Raw genomic sequence first — 16847 nt, forward strand, 5'->3', positions numbered from 1 at the left:
CATTTTAAACATCTACAAACTCATCACTTTTCCTCACAATGACAGATGTAGCAATTCTTTCCAAGAAGAAAATCCCCTAAAGTTGTTTAGAAATAATTCCAGACCTTGGCCTTTATTCAGTACAATCTATGAACATGCTGTTAGTCCCTGCCGCTCAGCCTGAAAGCCCATCCCACAAGTTGATGGGATTGGTTGCTTGGTTTTATGACATACAGAAATCATATTTATATACATATGAAAATAATTGCTGAAAATATGGGTTTTTTAAAAATATTTCCATAAAACACTACACTGTAAATATAACAGTACATTAAAAATCTATCTTTTACAATGTAGAGCAATGTGTAAAGAGTGTAAGACTCACCAGTGGAAGCCGAAATAATGGCGGGTGCACTCTTCTTCCTCCCTCGTTCGGAGGCGAGCGTGATAGTGTACAGCATGCCTGGGTTCAGGTTCCTCAGGGTGTAAGTGCTTTCGCTGCCTGGAACCTCCAGCTCTGCCCTGTGGCCGTCGGCAGACACAAACACCAGCCTGTAGATGTCAATCTTGGCCATGGGTCGCCTCCAGATCAGCACCAGCGTGGTTTCTGACTTCTCGATCACTTCCAGATCCTTAGGAGCATCAAGGTCTGCGAAGAAGAGGTCAGTGCTGATTTTTACTGAGGACTGGTCAGTCACATTACCCTTTACATACAGGAATACTTCCTGAGGGACATTTCTTACAGCCGCATTAACATAGCATGTGTCTCCTGAACAGAAAAGGCTTCTGAGATTTGAGGTTTCTTATAAAAGCCGCAGTGATCTTAAGGATGATATCTTACCTGTCACTGCGTTTGTGGTGGTAGGCAAGCTTTCCCTCTCCTCCTTGATTGCCGTCACTCCCATTCCATACTCTGTTCCGGGCCTCAGTCCTACAGAAGAGATGTTGACCACTAGAGTTTACTGTAATCCTCAAAAATTCAGCGGATTGAATGTCTAGAGTGAAACAGCTAGTTTTATTTTTGGATTTTGTTGGAGCCAAGTGTCACCCTCAAGAAAATCTCCAAAATTAACAGAAGAAGGCAAGTTCTTCAGAAGAACATTCTTGAGAAGTCACCTTACAAGAGCAAATTCGTGATGCCTCAGTAAATGATGGAATATTCAGATCGTTCTTGTTGGCAAGTCATGTACTGATGCATCCTTGTTATATTGGCCATGTAACTTTGGCAGTGGAAGATGATGTCAAGCAAGAACACAAGAGCGTAAGAACACACAAGAATGGCCAGCGATACACTAGGGGTCCTCCTGAAAGAGGAGAGTAGATCTGATGGGTTTGATGGCTCCCAACACTTCATTTCACACTGTATTCTGATGATTACCCTTGCAAAGTTAAGTCACTTCATCTGGCCAGAAAAGACATGCCTCACATTACCACTATTGTGAGGTCAGAACGTGGTTTTGGCTAAGATTTATAGTTTATATGCTTTAAAAACCAGTCTTGATGACTTTCTCCAATAGACGTCCAGACAGGATATTTACACATCTTTGTGTGTTTGTAGCTGAGAATGATGAGCATTTCTCAAGGAAATGATGTGATCACATGACAGTGGCAATGAATTCAAGGCTGTAGGCTGTTAATGGCAATTCATCAGGTAAAAGATTAAAACCCTGGTCACTGTCAAAACAAACAGCCTTCAACAGTCTTGTGGAATTCCACAAAGTTTATTTATGATGTTTTTGGGCCGTCTGCAGGGCGCCTCCATTGAAGCCCATTGTTTTAATAATTGCCATCAGTCAGTTTTACATTTCAGTGGTGCACCATTTCAATCTGGACCTCTTCAGTATCCGTATCAAAGAGGCTCTCACCACGGGCCAAGAGCAATATTTACTGTCTTACAAGAGGCACTTAGATCAGCATAGCCCCTGCTGATAAGGGCCCCCACCCAACCCAAATCCCTACATTTACTCCTCTTAATGTCTCTATTGGCCCCTATAGAGGTCACTGCACAGGAGTCTTCCAGCATGAAATTACACCTAATGCAGAGGAAACTCTTACTATCAATAAAATCACGAGCGTGACAGCAATTACAGATAATAACTGTGCGAAAGAGATGAGTTGTGAGGTATGTGTGTTTGTGTGTGTGTGTGGTTTATTAGAATACACTCAGTGCCTTATGTAGGGAACAGGCCTCCCAAGGACAAAGAAGCAACCCAGACAAAGAATCTATTACACGTTTTGAATATATTTTTCCCCCAGCCTGGCTAATCCTTCCTTGCAGTAACACATGGCATTAGAGAATGAGACTGCCTCAAAGCCCTGTGTATAATAGGAGTGGTGCTGAGATGGGGGGAAAAAAGCCCCTTACTTGCCTTGTTTGACCAGGATTTTCACATTGAAACAAGTGGCGCTGTTATTTCACTTAAGGCCTGAATGCAAAGTCCCCCCCTGGACATTCTGCACTTAAAGTAGGGCTTTTGTGTCCGAGCAAATGTTTCATTACATACAAACAAAGACAGCCATTTTAGAAATAAGTGCATTGAATTAAACACTGAAAATCTGGAGGAACATAAACGTTCCACTATTAGCGCTGTTAAAGACTTGGCCTAAAAGTAGCATTGGGCCATTTTTAGTTCATATAATGACATTTTAGTGGCTTCTAATCTGTTAAAGTTAAATAGCTTCCTGTGAAAATGAGGTTGGAAAATAACACTGTCACCCAGAATAATACGCTAATGTTAATGACACACTAATGACAAAAACTTCTGTGGCTATGTTTCTAAAGAACAACAGCAGAGTTGAGCATGGATTTAATCTTCTTTGCTGATTTGTGCTGGTTATGGCTGGTCTGCTGCTGCCTTGCTGGTCACTCAGCAGGACCATGCCGGTTCACCAACATACCAGAATCCAAATACACAATACATGCTGCTTTTGCTTGTGATCAGCAAATTAACATGTGTTAAAGCTGAACAAAAGCATAACAAAAACACAAAACTTGTATTCCCAAAATGCTAAATTAAGCCCCTTTCGCCCATGCACGGTAACCCAGAAATATTCCAGAGTTTACCTTAAAGTTCTTTATGTGAGAAAGCAAACCCCCATAACATTTGACCCAGAGTTTTCTCAGACTTTGTACTCTGAGACGCCAAATAAATAAATCAGTAAAGTCAAAGTCCACACATGTGTGAACAGAGCCACTAATGTCCCAGAGTATCTCTTGCGTGCACTGTCTCATTTTCCATTTTCCAGTTTCTCTAGAGATTCTCCAAAGTTTAAATGTGAATGAGGCTTTAAGTGGAAAGGGAAAAACCTTCTCAAGTCCACTAAACATGATATATTGTTGAGAAGCAGGTATTTACAATGAAAAATAATGGAAACACAAGGTTTTGTCCTGACAGCGATGATATGTGGATTATGTTGGTAGCTGGTTTACGTTTGATATTATTTTATACATTTTTATAATTATTCATCAGAGACTTCACAATAGGTCTCACAGTTTCGGACTTAAGTGTAACTCTTACCAGTGATCTTGGCCTGGGTGGTGTCCTGTGAGCCTGTGGGGAAGGTAAGTTCCCCATGCTCTCCTCCAGAGATTGGGCCGTATTTGATGCGGTAGCTGGGAACGTTAGCTTGGCTGTTTTTCCACTCCAGAGTGATGGTCTCGTCAGTTTGCTCAATCGCCCGCAGGTTTTTGGGGGCATCCAGGTCTGGAACACATCAACCCAGACTAGTTATTACAAATTGGAATATTAGGACACGGATGCTCATCAAAAACATGATTAGCTGGAATGGACAGTATTTTTTACTGTATTCATATTTGTCATGTTTTGTGTATAGATTTGTAGAAGGTGCTGTGTAAATGAAGGTGAGCAGTCTCTGACCTGTGGTGAAGGTCTCATAGACAGGAATACTGGTCATCTCTCCTCTGTGAGCCATCAGACCCACTCTGTATTCAGTGTCTGGGTATAGTTCAGCCAGATGGTACTGAGTGTCCATTGTTGACAGTTTCACGGTGTTGGTGTCTGAGGAGTCAGTGATGGGGGCGTAGGACACGGACACTCCATCCACCTGAGCTATGGGCTGGAACCAGGTGATTAGGGCAGTACTCTCCGTTATGTCCCGAACTTCCACCTGGCTCGGAGCATCGATCACTGTGTGGAGAAGAACAGGATTGCAGGACAATTGATTGAGAATTGACATTAAACACTGCAAGAAAAGCTTATTATTTTACTGTTAGAGTTATTGAAATAAATATAGTATATAAATTGATTCTGCTTTGACTGGACGTTTTTACAGCCAAAAATAACAAATGGTATAAAAGCGATTGTTCCCTAATAGCAATGTTCCTTTAAAAATAATTGTGAAAGTCATTTCAAAAACTTTAAATATCCAAAACAGGTACAAAAGCTAACGTGCAAAAACTAGGTGATTCATACTGTTTATCCAGCGCTGCCTCTTTGACAGCATTCACAATTCATACCTTAATATATTGTAATGTCTAACATACACACACAGGTTGGTCCCTAGCCCTCTTTTACTCAAGTTAGCAATCAGTCCATGAAAAGAATCTACGAAAAGTGAACCAGTTCAATCAAATGATGAAAACAGCCAGCCACTGCCGTATTCCCGAAGCTGGCTTTATTGACTGTGTTTGAGTGTACTTTTAGTGTTTCGATATTCTTTCTTTTCATAATTTGCTGGAAAATCCTAGCTAGCTGTTGTTTTTATGGAATACTTTACAGTGCCGGAAGAGCAAAGAAAAAAGACCAAATGCGTAATCTGAATGCACAGCTAAACCGATTTATTTCACTTTGTAAATAGTTCTGTGAATCAAACCATCAAAGGATTGTGTTGGAAATGCTAAATCAGCTGCTTCTGAGAGGAAAAATCACTTGGGGATGATGTGTGTGGGGAATGGAGCTGTGTGTATAGAAGGTCATTGAAATGGATTATTTGTAATTTCCTTAGATCATGTATTCCTGGGGAGTGAGGGGAGGCTCCTGGGGGAGAAATTGGTTTGTCACAGGAGACGCCATGGTGAGAGGTCATCTCTCTGTGAGCGGTAGATAAAACAGGAAATCAGCATTTTAGCTGCGAGCTGATTTCTGGATGCGCAAAACTGCAGAACTCTCGAGGGAAGAGTGCTTCTTGAGCGAAGAGAGCTGAGCTCACTTTCAGCAATTAGTGCCCCCACCCAAAGCAATTCCTGACTGGCACATATCTCTGAAATGGAGCGACAAGACTTCTGCAGAACTCCCCAGACTGCCTGAGACAGGATTTCATGTAATAGCCGCTGTAGCTTAGAAAGGAAATGTAGATTCCTTAACTGTGCCCTCTGAATATCAACTAGTGTTGTATTGAATTAATTACGTCCCTGCATTCTCTTGACTGACTTAAAGGCTTAAAGGTGTTTTTAAAAGAAAGTTTAGCTTGAAATAATATGCTAAACTAAATGTTCTCGGATCTGAACCAGCAAAACAAAAAGCGAACACATCTCTGCCACACCTGGTATTTTACGAGCCACCCACAAATCACGAGAAGGAAAGAAGTTTACTGAAAGATGCCACAATGTCAAAGAGCTAATAACCTTTCCACATATGGTTCAGTTTATCTCAACCAGCCATTAGCTACATTTCCAGTCCCTAAAACTGTGTGGGAGTTACTGAAAGACATGAAAATCAGCATTTCTTTCTTTATTGAAAGGTTTACTGAGAAACAAACATAAGGAAATCCCAGAGGAGCAGAACCACAGTAAAAGTTGAGGGACTCTGTTAATATGTTTACCCCAGCATTGAGCTCAGGGCACTTGGGGCAATCTTTCTGTGTGAAGAATGCTTAGTAAATGGACTCTAACTCCATGCCTTAAACTCAGGTTCTGCTACCAGCAGCACATAGTGTCATCTGATCATAGCACTCTTCAAAAGTTGGTTATTCAAAGCACTTAAATAAAGACAGTGCTTCTATTAGAAACATGAGTTCTCTATAGAACAGTTTTTAAGATTAAATTGTTCTTTCTGAAAACATTCTTGAGTTTGATGGAGAATGTGTTGCACATAGTTCTATAAGACTACACTTATTAAAGTTTATACATGGTTTAAAATATGTTTGTTAATGGTTATTAATCATGTTGTAAATACATTAAAAGCAATTAATAATCAGTTATAACACAGATCGAAAGGGCAATAGTAACCTTTGTTTTGCCAGATAATGAACCCATATCCATCTACACTATTAATCCTCAGACCTCACAGAATGCTGACCTTACTTTGCCTACTCCGTCAGTTGACATTAGGCTAGTCAACTTCATCACATGTTTGTTAATACGTTTAACCATTTATCCACCAAGTTTAATAAATTATCTACAAATAGACATTAATGTCTTTTTAGACATTAAATACCATGTAGTGCCCCTTAACATATGAAATTAAAAAAATCACCATCTCAGATCTCAGTGTATTCTTCATTTTGATATTTCTAGCAAGATATCTGACACTTTCACTAGCAAACGTCAGATCACGGCTGCCTTTTCTATATATGTTTCAAATGTTATTTACTACTTTTAAGGTATTTACAACCTAATTAATAACCAATTAATCAACACATTTTAAACCATTTATATGTGGAGTCCTACTTTAAATTGGTTTCAAGTGACAATGGACTGTTGCAGCAAAAAAAAACGTCTATTTTTACAAACTGGACATCATTATATTAGAGGAATATTTGTCTGTACTCTATAGAACCAAAAAAAATATGTTCTTTGTTAAACTTAAGGATGGATACACAATGTAAAAATGTTTAAGCATAAATATGGTTCTAGAAATCATGGTAAATTTAATATCTTCAACTAAACAAACCCCAAATTAGAACCATTGAGTGTTATCAGGATCACTCAAAGAATCATCATTTTTAAGAGTGTAAGTCAAGTTCATCTCACTGGACAAACTTTTATGAATTAGGATTAAGCTATAAATTGCACTGTAATCCATGAAATGACACAATAATAACCCATTACATGTAAGAAATATTTGAATTTAAAGACAGCAGGACCACGGAAAACAGCGACAGTGCTGAGATTCAGACCCAGATCCCAGTGAATGTTTAAGCAATCTTACCCAATGGAATAACTTTGAAAGCCCCTGACAGTTGATGTTTAATGCAGTGGAGGAATCAGAGAAGAAGAAGAATGGTGTACACTGTAATTATTGTAGAAGTATTAGAGGGGCTTCCAGATAGCCAGCCATTTTAGACCAAATTACATCATGAGATCATACAAAGATGACAAGGGAAATAGTGTGTGGGACTGGGTTGAAGACATTTTATAGCACTTGGCTTGACTGGCATCAGCAGCTTTCTCAAATACTCTGACATACTGAAATGACTTAGGTATAATTATTCCTAAGATCCAATCCCACAATGGGATCAAATTCATTTTACAATATGACAGATATGGGATAGGGATGTCAAACATACACATCTGAGCACCATGTCTCTCTAATCAATTACAGGTAGTCGACGATTGCTTACTTGTAACCACATTCTTGCTGGCTGGAGGTCCACGAGTGTTGTTCTTCAGCACCTCAAGTTTAACCTCATATTCTTGGCCAGGGCCCAGTCCCGACTGCTCAAATGTGGTCTCAGGTGGGGAGAGTGAATTCAAAATCTCTCCATTCTCCTCTTTCTGGAATTACACAACACACAACCCAGAGTACATCAGTCACATTGTCAGTAGATAGAGCAAAATATACTGACTTTAAACCGACTTGAATCTACTGATGTGTTCCAAATCCTTTGGCAAAATTCAAAAGTAAATCCAAGTCAGAATTCAAATGAATGTAAACATTGTTAACTTTGGCATATGTACCCATATAATTTGCTTGTGAACTGAGATGATGATAATAATAGAGGAATAATGCCTGTGGTTGCAGATATTATATCCTGCTTCAGTTATTTATTTAATTTCTTTTAGCAAAAAAGGAAACCACAAATGGAGATGCCTCCAGACTGTGTGGACTCAGCAGCTCCATGAAGTCCAGAGAAATTAGAGAGATCCTGGAGAGTAAACACTCAGGACTTTCAATTGCATCCACTTGGATGAGAGTGCTTCACTTCAAAGTGAAGGGTTTGTTTGGCATGGGCAACCTCAAACTTGATGTATGAATGAGGCTGCCAAGTTGCGTTTGAAAGAATGGGGTATGGGGAGACATGGTTTGCATGTCTTGACAGGATCTATTTTTTAGCTTTGGCTTAATCCCTTGAAAAAGAAAATAAAGCATTGTGAAAACAGTAACGCTCCTGTCGCACATGGTCACCAGAGTTGTTGCCAGAAGCTTCTTAGGAGGTTGTGTGCAACAAAAACCCCAGACCCCAGACGTTCAGACAGTCTTTGCATATTGGCACCACTCAGCTATTTTCCACAGGATGCTCATACAGTTTCTCTTTTGGAACAATTACTGGCAAATAGAAAGGTCCTTTCATATGACATGGGCTATTCCTACCGCAATAGATTTCAGGCTAATGCTAGGATATGCAGCACTCTATCAGTGACGTGTTTTGTGCATCATAGTAAGTATTAGGTTTACGAATAAACTGTAGCCCTGAGGAGTCTTGGTTTACTTTTGCCGCTTTTGTATACTTCTGATTTTGCCTTTATATGCCACGTTAATCCATGTCTACCATGACTGTGTTTTCTATTTTATTTTCAGCTGTCTCTCGTTTGTGTTTATTTATGTGTTTTGTGCACTTAAAAAAAAAATCATATTATTCATTCATTCATAGTCTGTAACCGCGTATCCAGTTCAGGGTTGCGGTGGGTCAGGAGCCTACCCAGAATCACTGGGTGCAAGGCAGGAACACACCCTGAAGGGGGCGCCAGTCGATTTCACGATTTCGAAGTGTTTTCTCAAACCAATCCCAAGGTCTGGGTGTTAAAGCATTTTTGTGTAAAGTATAATTAAAAATTCAAACATTCTCCCACTCTGTCATGATATGGTAATTGTTGTGTAGTATTAAATTGTCTAAACCAAAATTCACACGTACTTTTGAATACAATTTATTTCCGAAAGAACCGAACAAATGCATTTTTTCCAGCACTTTTTCCTTGAACTCATAAGAACTGGAGTAACAAATAAATTCTACTCACTTGTCATTTTCGAACTACTTCATTTTTATGTTTTTTTTTGTTGAATAAAACTACAATAATAATTTTTAATACTACGTAACAATTACCATAACATGATAAAATAGCGGGAGAATGTTTCCATTTTGAATTTGGAACACACAAAACCTCTAAAACATATTTTTACATCCAATATGTATTGCACTCACTGTATTTCTGAAGATAAGGTTCCAGCCGTCAAAGGGGACGTTCAGAGGATCCCACTGAACTTCTACAGATGTCTCTCTAACAGATTTGAACTTCAGGCCTTCAGGCTCAGGAAGATCTAACAAGGTGGTCATAAGTCATGTTACATTGATGGTATCAGATTCAGAAACTGTACATTTTTATCATTATGAAAATTGATGACTGATGTTGACTCACGTGTGGCCACTCTGGCACTCACTGGAACGCTCATCTTGTTGTTTAAGACGGCATAGACACTGATTAGGTATTCCACCCCTGGCTCGAGCTCCCTAATGGTGGCGGATCGTTTTTCGCCAGTTACTCGCATATCTAACTCCAGACCACCGACAGCAGTAGGCACGTAGGTAATCAGGTACTCGGTCACCTGCACCTCATTGACCCAGGACACATCCACCGTCTCTGGGGTGACTTCCGTCACAGTCAGATCCCTTGGAGGAGCGACTGTGGGCACAAGTGGCATACCAAAATATTACTGTAATCTCAATGTAAAATGAAACAATGTGTCATTGTGTTCCCAAAAAAGTCAGCTTACTTTCGGAGCAGTCGTCTCCAGTGAAGCCCAAATCGCAGACGCACATGCCATTCAGGCAGTGACCTTGCTCATTGCAGTTTCCAGGGCAGGTCAGTTCTGAGCAGTCAGTTCCGGTGTAGCCTTCAAAGCAGACGCACCTTCCATCATCACAGAACCCACGGTCCAGGCAGTTGTTTGGGCAGGTCTTAATGCTGCAGTCCTCTCCGGTGAAACCTTTGTGGCACACACACTGACCGTTCACACAGTGTCCTCGATTGTGACAGTTGCTCGGACAAGTCAGCTCACTGCAGTCTTTGCCTGCGTAACCAGCGTGGCAGACGCATTTGCCATCCACACATTCTCCATGGTCGTGGCAGTCGTTAGGACAGGTTTTAAAGCTGCAGTCTTCTCCTGCAAAGCCTATGTTGCAGACGCACTGACCGTTCACGCAGTGTCCTCGATTATGGCAGTCATTTGGACAAGTCAGCTCACTGCAGTCTTTACCTGTGTAGCCATTGTGGCAGACACACTTGCCATCCACGCAGTCTCCATGGCCATGGCAGTCATTAGGACAGGTCTTGATGCTGCAGTCCTCCCCTGTGAAGCCTTTGTTGCAGACGCACTGACCGTTCACGCAGTGTCCTCGATTATGGCAGTCATTTGGACAAGTCAGCTCACTGCAGTCTTTACCTGTGTAGCCATTGTGGCAGACGCACTTGCCATCCACGCAGTCTCCATGGCCATGGCAGTCATTAGGACAGGTCTTGATGCTGCAGTCCTCCCCTGTGAAACCTTTGTTGCAGATGCACTGACCGTTCACGCAGTGTCCTCGATTATGGCAGTCATTTGGACAAGTCAGCTCACTGCAGTCTTTACCTGTGAAGCCTTTGTTGCAGATGCACTGACCGTTCACGCAGTGTCCTCGATTATGGCAGTCATTTGGACAAGTCAGCTCACTGCAGTCTTTACCTGTGTAGCCAACGTGGCAGACGCACTTGCCATCCACGCATTCTCCGTGGCCATGGCAGTCGTTAGGACAGGTCTTGATGCTGCAGTCTTCTCCTGCAAAGCCATGCTTGCAAACACACTTTCCGTCAACACAGCGTCCATGATTATTGCAGTCGCTGGGACAAGAGAGCTCAGAGCAGTCATCACCTTGGTATCCTACATCACATATGCACTCTCCATTCACGCACTGACCTCTATCGTTGCAATTGTCAGGGCAGGAAAGGATGCTACAGTCTTCTCCCTGGAAGCCGGGATCGCAGATGCATCTGCCATTGAAGCAATGGCCTCTCTGACTGCAGTCATTCAGACAGGTCAGCTTCGAGCAGTCTTCTCCGCTGTAGCCGAAATTACAGACGCACTGACCATTAACACATAGACCCCTGTTGTTGCAGTTGCCCGGGCAGGTCACCTCACCACAGTCTTCCCCGGCGAAGCCCTCGTCGCAGTAGCAGGTCCCGTTGTCACAGCGGCCGCGGTCGAAACAGTCATTGGGACAGATAAGCTCTGAGCAGTCAAAGCCAGTCCAGGGCTCATCACACACACAATCACTGTCCACACAGCGCCCCCTTCCTAGGCAGTTGTTCAGGCAGTTGGTTATGGAGCAGTCCTCCCCCATGAAACCTTCCTCACAGATGCAGGCCCCATCGATGCACTCCCCGTTTTCTCCACAGTCCACAGGGCATAGCTCAATTCCACAGTCATCTCCTGCAAAGCCTTCGAAACAGACACACTTGCCATCCACGCAGCGACCTTGGTCTTGGCAGAAGTTAGGACATTCGGGCTCAGAGCAGTTGGGTCCCTTCCAGCCGGGATCACACATACAGCTACAGGTGTCCGTGCTGTAGTTACCACGGCCACTGCAGTATGGCTTGGTCGTGAGCTCACCTGAGAAACACAGAGGGACCACCAGATAATATGAACATAGTGGAAACCAACAACAAGAGGATTTACAACCCCCTTTCCGGAAAAGATTTGCTGGGCAAAATGTAAAAAGAAAAAGAATGCACTGATGTGCCCATATTTAAGTGAAAATAAAACACAAAAAAAGACAAAATTTTAAATGTCGAAACTGGGAAATGTAATGTTTTTGAAAAGGTTTTGCCCATTTTTAATTTGCTGCCAGGAACATGTTCCAAAAATGTTGGAACGGGGAACAAAATCTGGTAAAGTTGTTTAATGCAGAAAAAAACATCAAGTGACATGATTTGGTTTAAAAAGTGTGTCTCAGAAAGCCAGAGTCTCAGAAGTGAAGACGGGGAGGGTTTCACCACACTGTGAAAAACTGCATGGGCAAACAGTGAAATAATTCAAGGCTAATGTTTCTCAATGTAAAATAGTTAAGGACTTGGGGATTTCATAATGTACCGCACATCAGTTTCAGACAGCAGTGAATTAAAACCAGACATGTGTATGCAGTGGAAATCAGTGCATGGGCTCAGAAACGCTTCCCAAAACCACTGTGAACACAGTTCTTTACTGTATTCACAAACGCAAGTAAAACTCAAAGTAGTACAAAGAAGAAACCAGATATAAACGGTCCAGAAACGCTGCCACCTTCTCTATACTTAAACTGAGGCGTAGTGCAAAAGTGGCCTGTAGTCTGGCAAAGCAAATTTTGAAATATTATTTTTGGAAACCATGTACGCTGGGACCATCAGGCTTGTTATAAGCACATAGTTCAACTGTGATGGCATGAGGGGTCATTAATGCACATGGCATGGGTGATATCTGTGAAAGCACTGTTAATGCTGAATGGTATATGAATAATATACCAGTTTTGGAGCAGCATGCTGCCATCCAGATAATATCTTTTCCAGGGAAAGCCTAGTTTATTTTAGCAAGACAAGGTCAGTCCAAACAAAGCAAAACAAAATGGGGAAGAACTCAAAAACAGTTATTTTTCAAAACTAACGCGACTTGTCTCCTTAGTTCCCAAACTTTTGCAGAGTGTTGTTTAAAGAAGAGATGATGCAAAACAGTGGTAAACACTGCCCTGTTCCAACTTTTATGAAATCTGTTGCTAGCAAGATACTTAAAATGGAAAAATATTTTTTAAAAAGCAATACATTTTCAAAATTTTAATTATTGTCTTTGTACTATTTAAAAGTAAATGTAGGTGTGAAATGTTCAAGTCAAGTCAAGTCAAGAGAGTTTTATTGTCAATTCTATGTACAGGACATTCAAAGGATTGAAATTATGTTACTCTCTTCTCCAAGATGCTGTAACATTTAACAAAAAAATAGACTAAATTCAACTAATCTAAGTATATAAATATATGAAAGTGAACAAACAGAAGACAAGTGCAGGACGATACGATACCAGCAGCTCACTGATAGACATACATGAGACAATGGGACACTGACTGAAGACAATAACCTGATTTGGAGGTAATGTATGTACAAGGCAGTGTAAGCAATAGTGCAAAATACTCGTAATAGGAGGAGGTAGGATACTGGATGTACAAGGCAGAGTAGACAATGTTTTGCACATCATTGCATTTAGTTTTTCATTTTGCAATTTTTTTTTTTGGAAATGGTGTTGTGTATTGGAAGCTTCTGTTCAAAGGAGTAACACCCAACTCCTCTTTGAGGATCAAAGCATGCTCTAACAAAACTGTAACGTTTACTTCACACTGAACTCACCTGTAACCTGAGCCCCGCAGCAGCCGGCCCCACTGCCGCATTGCTCCCTCAGGCTCGACACCTCAGCCTCCAGCATTTCCAGCCTATTCAGGAGATCTTTCAGATCCGGCAGGTGGTTATCGCATCCACAGGCTTGCTTAGGGATGTTGATCCTGTGGGTAAAGACTATCTGGTTCTCCCCATCCACCGTATGTTCGATGTGTTGCTCCGATGGGACAGACCTGGGCTTCATTTCCGTTCCTCCAGGTGAATCTAGGTCCACTGCGCACAGGGATCCAGAGGGGACGTTGATGTTGTAGACATGGTTGAAGACCACCGGTTGGTCTGGATTGGGCAGGGATACATTCTCTGTCTTGGGAGGTGTCAGGGATTCTCTTCGGTGCCGGATGACCTTCTTGACCAGGCCGGCCATGGAGAGGTTCAGCAGAATGACCACAGCCACAGAGGCCAGGAGCAGGCCTCGCATCCCCATGGTGATGCACTCTCACTGAGTCTTGGTTTCCTGACGTATGAGCAGAAGCTTAATCCTGAAAAAGAATACAGAAATCAAATATCGGAGTCAGAATGTGTGTGTTTAAGAATTGTTCTACAGGTGCACACTCTGTGATTTATGAGTAAACATACAGTTACACAATGGTACATGCTTTCAATAATTGGAGTGCTTAACATCGTTCGTCCTTGTCAGTTTGTGGAAATCACACACCAGAAAAACAACACAACTCATCTGGGACTATGCTCATGCAGCAGAGTGTCAAAACATTCTAGGAAAAGCAATTAACCTTACACAGCTTGGCAAAAGAGAATAACTCCATACATTAGCAGGCTGCCATAAGCCTTTTCAGCCTCAGCATTGTCAGCAGGAGAAACTGAACACAGTGGGCGCTTCCTATTAGCCCTTTTTCACCAATGAAGAACTGCTTCAGTTCCCATTCATGAACCTAATTTGGAAATGTTCTGTGGGGTCCACCAACATAAATTGGTTCCAGAACCTCCCAGAAAAGAGTAGATATGAACTATGATGGCGTCAATGTTTTCTTTCCAAAAAGAGCACAGAGCCTCAAATAAAGCATTATCACACAACGGAGCTTGATGTAGTCATTTGGAAGATTTTATATTTCCTTCAGTTTTGTGTTGGGTAAAAGACTAGTGAACCAGGGGGTGTTTTGTTCTGAAATGGGAAAAATGGAGCAATGCTTCCACTGGGTTTTCAGCTGGATGGCTTTCGATTGACTTTAGAACTCAAAAACACTACGAACCTTATACACAAACCCAGACTTCCTACCCTTTGGTCTAAATAGGGAGCGCATTAAATATACATATATTGCCTGGGGTGGGGGGTGGTGGCGGCATAACTCTGTTTGTTTTTTAATCTCCACAACACTGGAACAATTGGCCTCCTTTGATGATATACACTTGGTTTCCATCAGAACCTGTGAGAAGACCAGCCAGTTCACTGGAGAGCACCAAGGTTCAAGAAATACAGTTCTTTTGGTGGAAAAGGTCTATATGTTTCTCTAAGGAATGCCTCTGGCTATTAAAGCAGAGTTAGAATCGGCACTTTGTGCTTGAGTGTGTATTTCTTGACAGTGTTTCCTGTGACAGCTTGCCCTAATCACAAAGTAGGCAACATATGTATCTGGTCTCCCTCCCTCCCTCCCTTGACATGGCAGATCATAACCCAGGTTGACAGATGAAAACAGGCATAGGGGAGACATCTGTACTGCCCCCTATAGCCTGGCTAGTCGGGGCCCATGCTGCTTTCAGAAATCAGTACCCTGACTGCTCCCTAGACGACAGTAGAGTCTCGCATGGTAACATAACTCTGTCTTTCCTCTGTTGTGTATTTGTGCAGGGCTCAGGAGACGTGTTCTTTCTTTGAAAGATAATGGTATGTTGGAAAGTGGCTTGAACCGAAATCGAGCCAGCTGTGAAAGATTTTCTCTGGTCTTTATGTGTCGGGGCAGGGTCTTCCTGAAAAAGCCGACTCCAGACATGTCTTTCGGCAGCATAGGGATAGGAGCTGGAATTTTCATTCTATAGCCACATGTTGCCAATAGCAGGGCGATGGAAATTCTCAGAGGCTTCAGTGCAGAGAACACCAAATGAGATCCATTCAACAGGGTTTTACAAGGTTTTAAACACTTGGAAAATGGCTGACACATGATTTTGCCACCTCATTTACCTCCTCAGCTGTGAGACTATTATACTGAGATGGCTTGTACTTTCTCGGCATAGTTAGTCAATCTGAAATCTATTTTAATACACACTCCACCTCTGTCCTACATTATTTACCTATTACTAAGCCTCTTCTGCCATTCCAGGCACCAATCTGATCAAATCTGTAGAGAACTGGTTCACAGGCTAAATACATGCTTCATGGGCCTTTTCTCTTTTTAGAGGCTGGACAGGCAGCGGAACAGATTATGCTTAATTCACTTTTGAGCAACTACCAACTACCAATTCTTTGTGTGAATTTTTGTGTGGTCTTTAAAGACTAGACATACATTTCGCAAAGAATGTTTGTAGGGAAAGAACAACATTAAAAATAACACCATGGAAAATTGGCTCTTGGGCGCCCCCTACCATTGCAGAGTGTAATTCACTTTTACAGCACCGTCCTGAAATTAAGGGAGAGGAGGAGTTCAATTTCTTTAATCTGATGTTTACATAGTTACATAGTGCAGTTTCTGCAGTGCTGAGCCCAGAGTAGCAATGACAGAGGCTTTTTATTTTGCCTATTATAGGTCTCTGAAACATCACAATGATTTTGATGCTATAACGTAAAGAAAAATTCTACGTTGTGTTCCATTCATCAACAATGGCTCAAGGCGACTTTTAAAGAAATGCCTCACAAGGATGCAGTCAGTTGGAGTTCAGTCCTGTGTTCCTGGACTGTAGGTCATTATGCTGTGGCTTTAACTTTTGAAAAAAATAAATAAAAAGGTGCTTGTGCACAGCACTATGGAGTTCAGAATTTTATTCTATGGCATATTTGGAGTAGTTTTGTAGGCAGTGACTCTCGGCACTCTCACGGGTCTTATAAAAATTATTTTTAATTGTGCTGCACCAAACACTTCCAACAAACCCAACCCCTCAGCAGTTGACTGTGTATAAATGTCCGGTGTAGACAAGACTGATCCCTTTTCCGCTGTGTGTGTTTACAGTGAGTACACTCAGAATAAAAGGTGCTGTACAGGTACCCCCTCAAAAAAAAAAAAGAAAAACAGGTACGGTAGAGGTACATTATTGGTCACTGAAGCTACAAACAGTGTAAATGTATGTTTAAAGCTACAGCAGTGGTGTTAAAGTCCAGTTGTGTTCCCTAAGGGTGCATTACATTCTCTTCTCC

General features: G+C 41.7%; 1 protein-coding gene across 1 annotated transcript in view; it reads right to left on the minus strand.

The window, feature by feature from the left end:
* LOC136676365 (tenascin-like) overlaps positions 1–16847 on the minus strand; it is a 59830-nt gene that overhangs the window by 27484 nt on the left and 15499 nt on the right. The window contains exons 2-10 of the mRNA XM_066653312.1: positions 13499–14025; positions 9870–11741; positions 9515–9778; positions 9301–9416; positions 7501–7654; positions 3858–4127; positions 3498–3683; positions 821–910; positions 365–628 (exon numbers count right to left, since the gene is read on the minus strand). Coding sequence (XP_066509409.1) covers positions 365–628; positions 821–910; positions 3498–3683; positions 3858–4127; positions 7501–7654; positions 9301–9416; positions 9515–9778; positions 9870–11741; positions 13499–13970 — 3688 coding nt within the window. The 5' untranslated portion in view covers positions 13971–14025. The remainder of the gene's footprint in view (positions 1–364; positions 629–820; positions 911–3497; positions 3684–3857; positions 4128–7500; positions 7655–9300; positions 9417–9514; positions 9779–9869; positions 11742–13498; positions 14026–16847) is intronic.

This window comes from Hoplias malabaricus, chromosome X2 (genome assembly GCF_029633855.1).
Source record: "Hoplias malabaricus isolate fHopMal1 chromosome X2, fHopMal1.hap1, whole genome shotgun sequence".
NCBI lineage: Eukaryota > Metazoa > Chordata > Actinopteri > Characiformes > Erythrinidae > Hoplias > Hoplias malabaricus.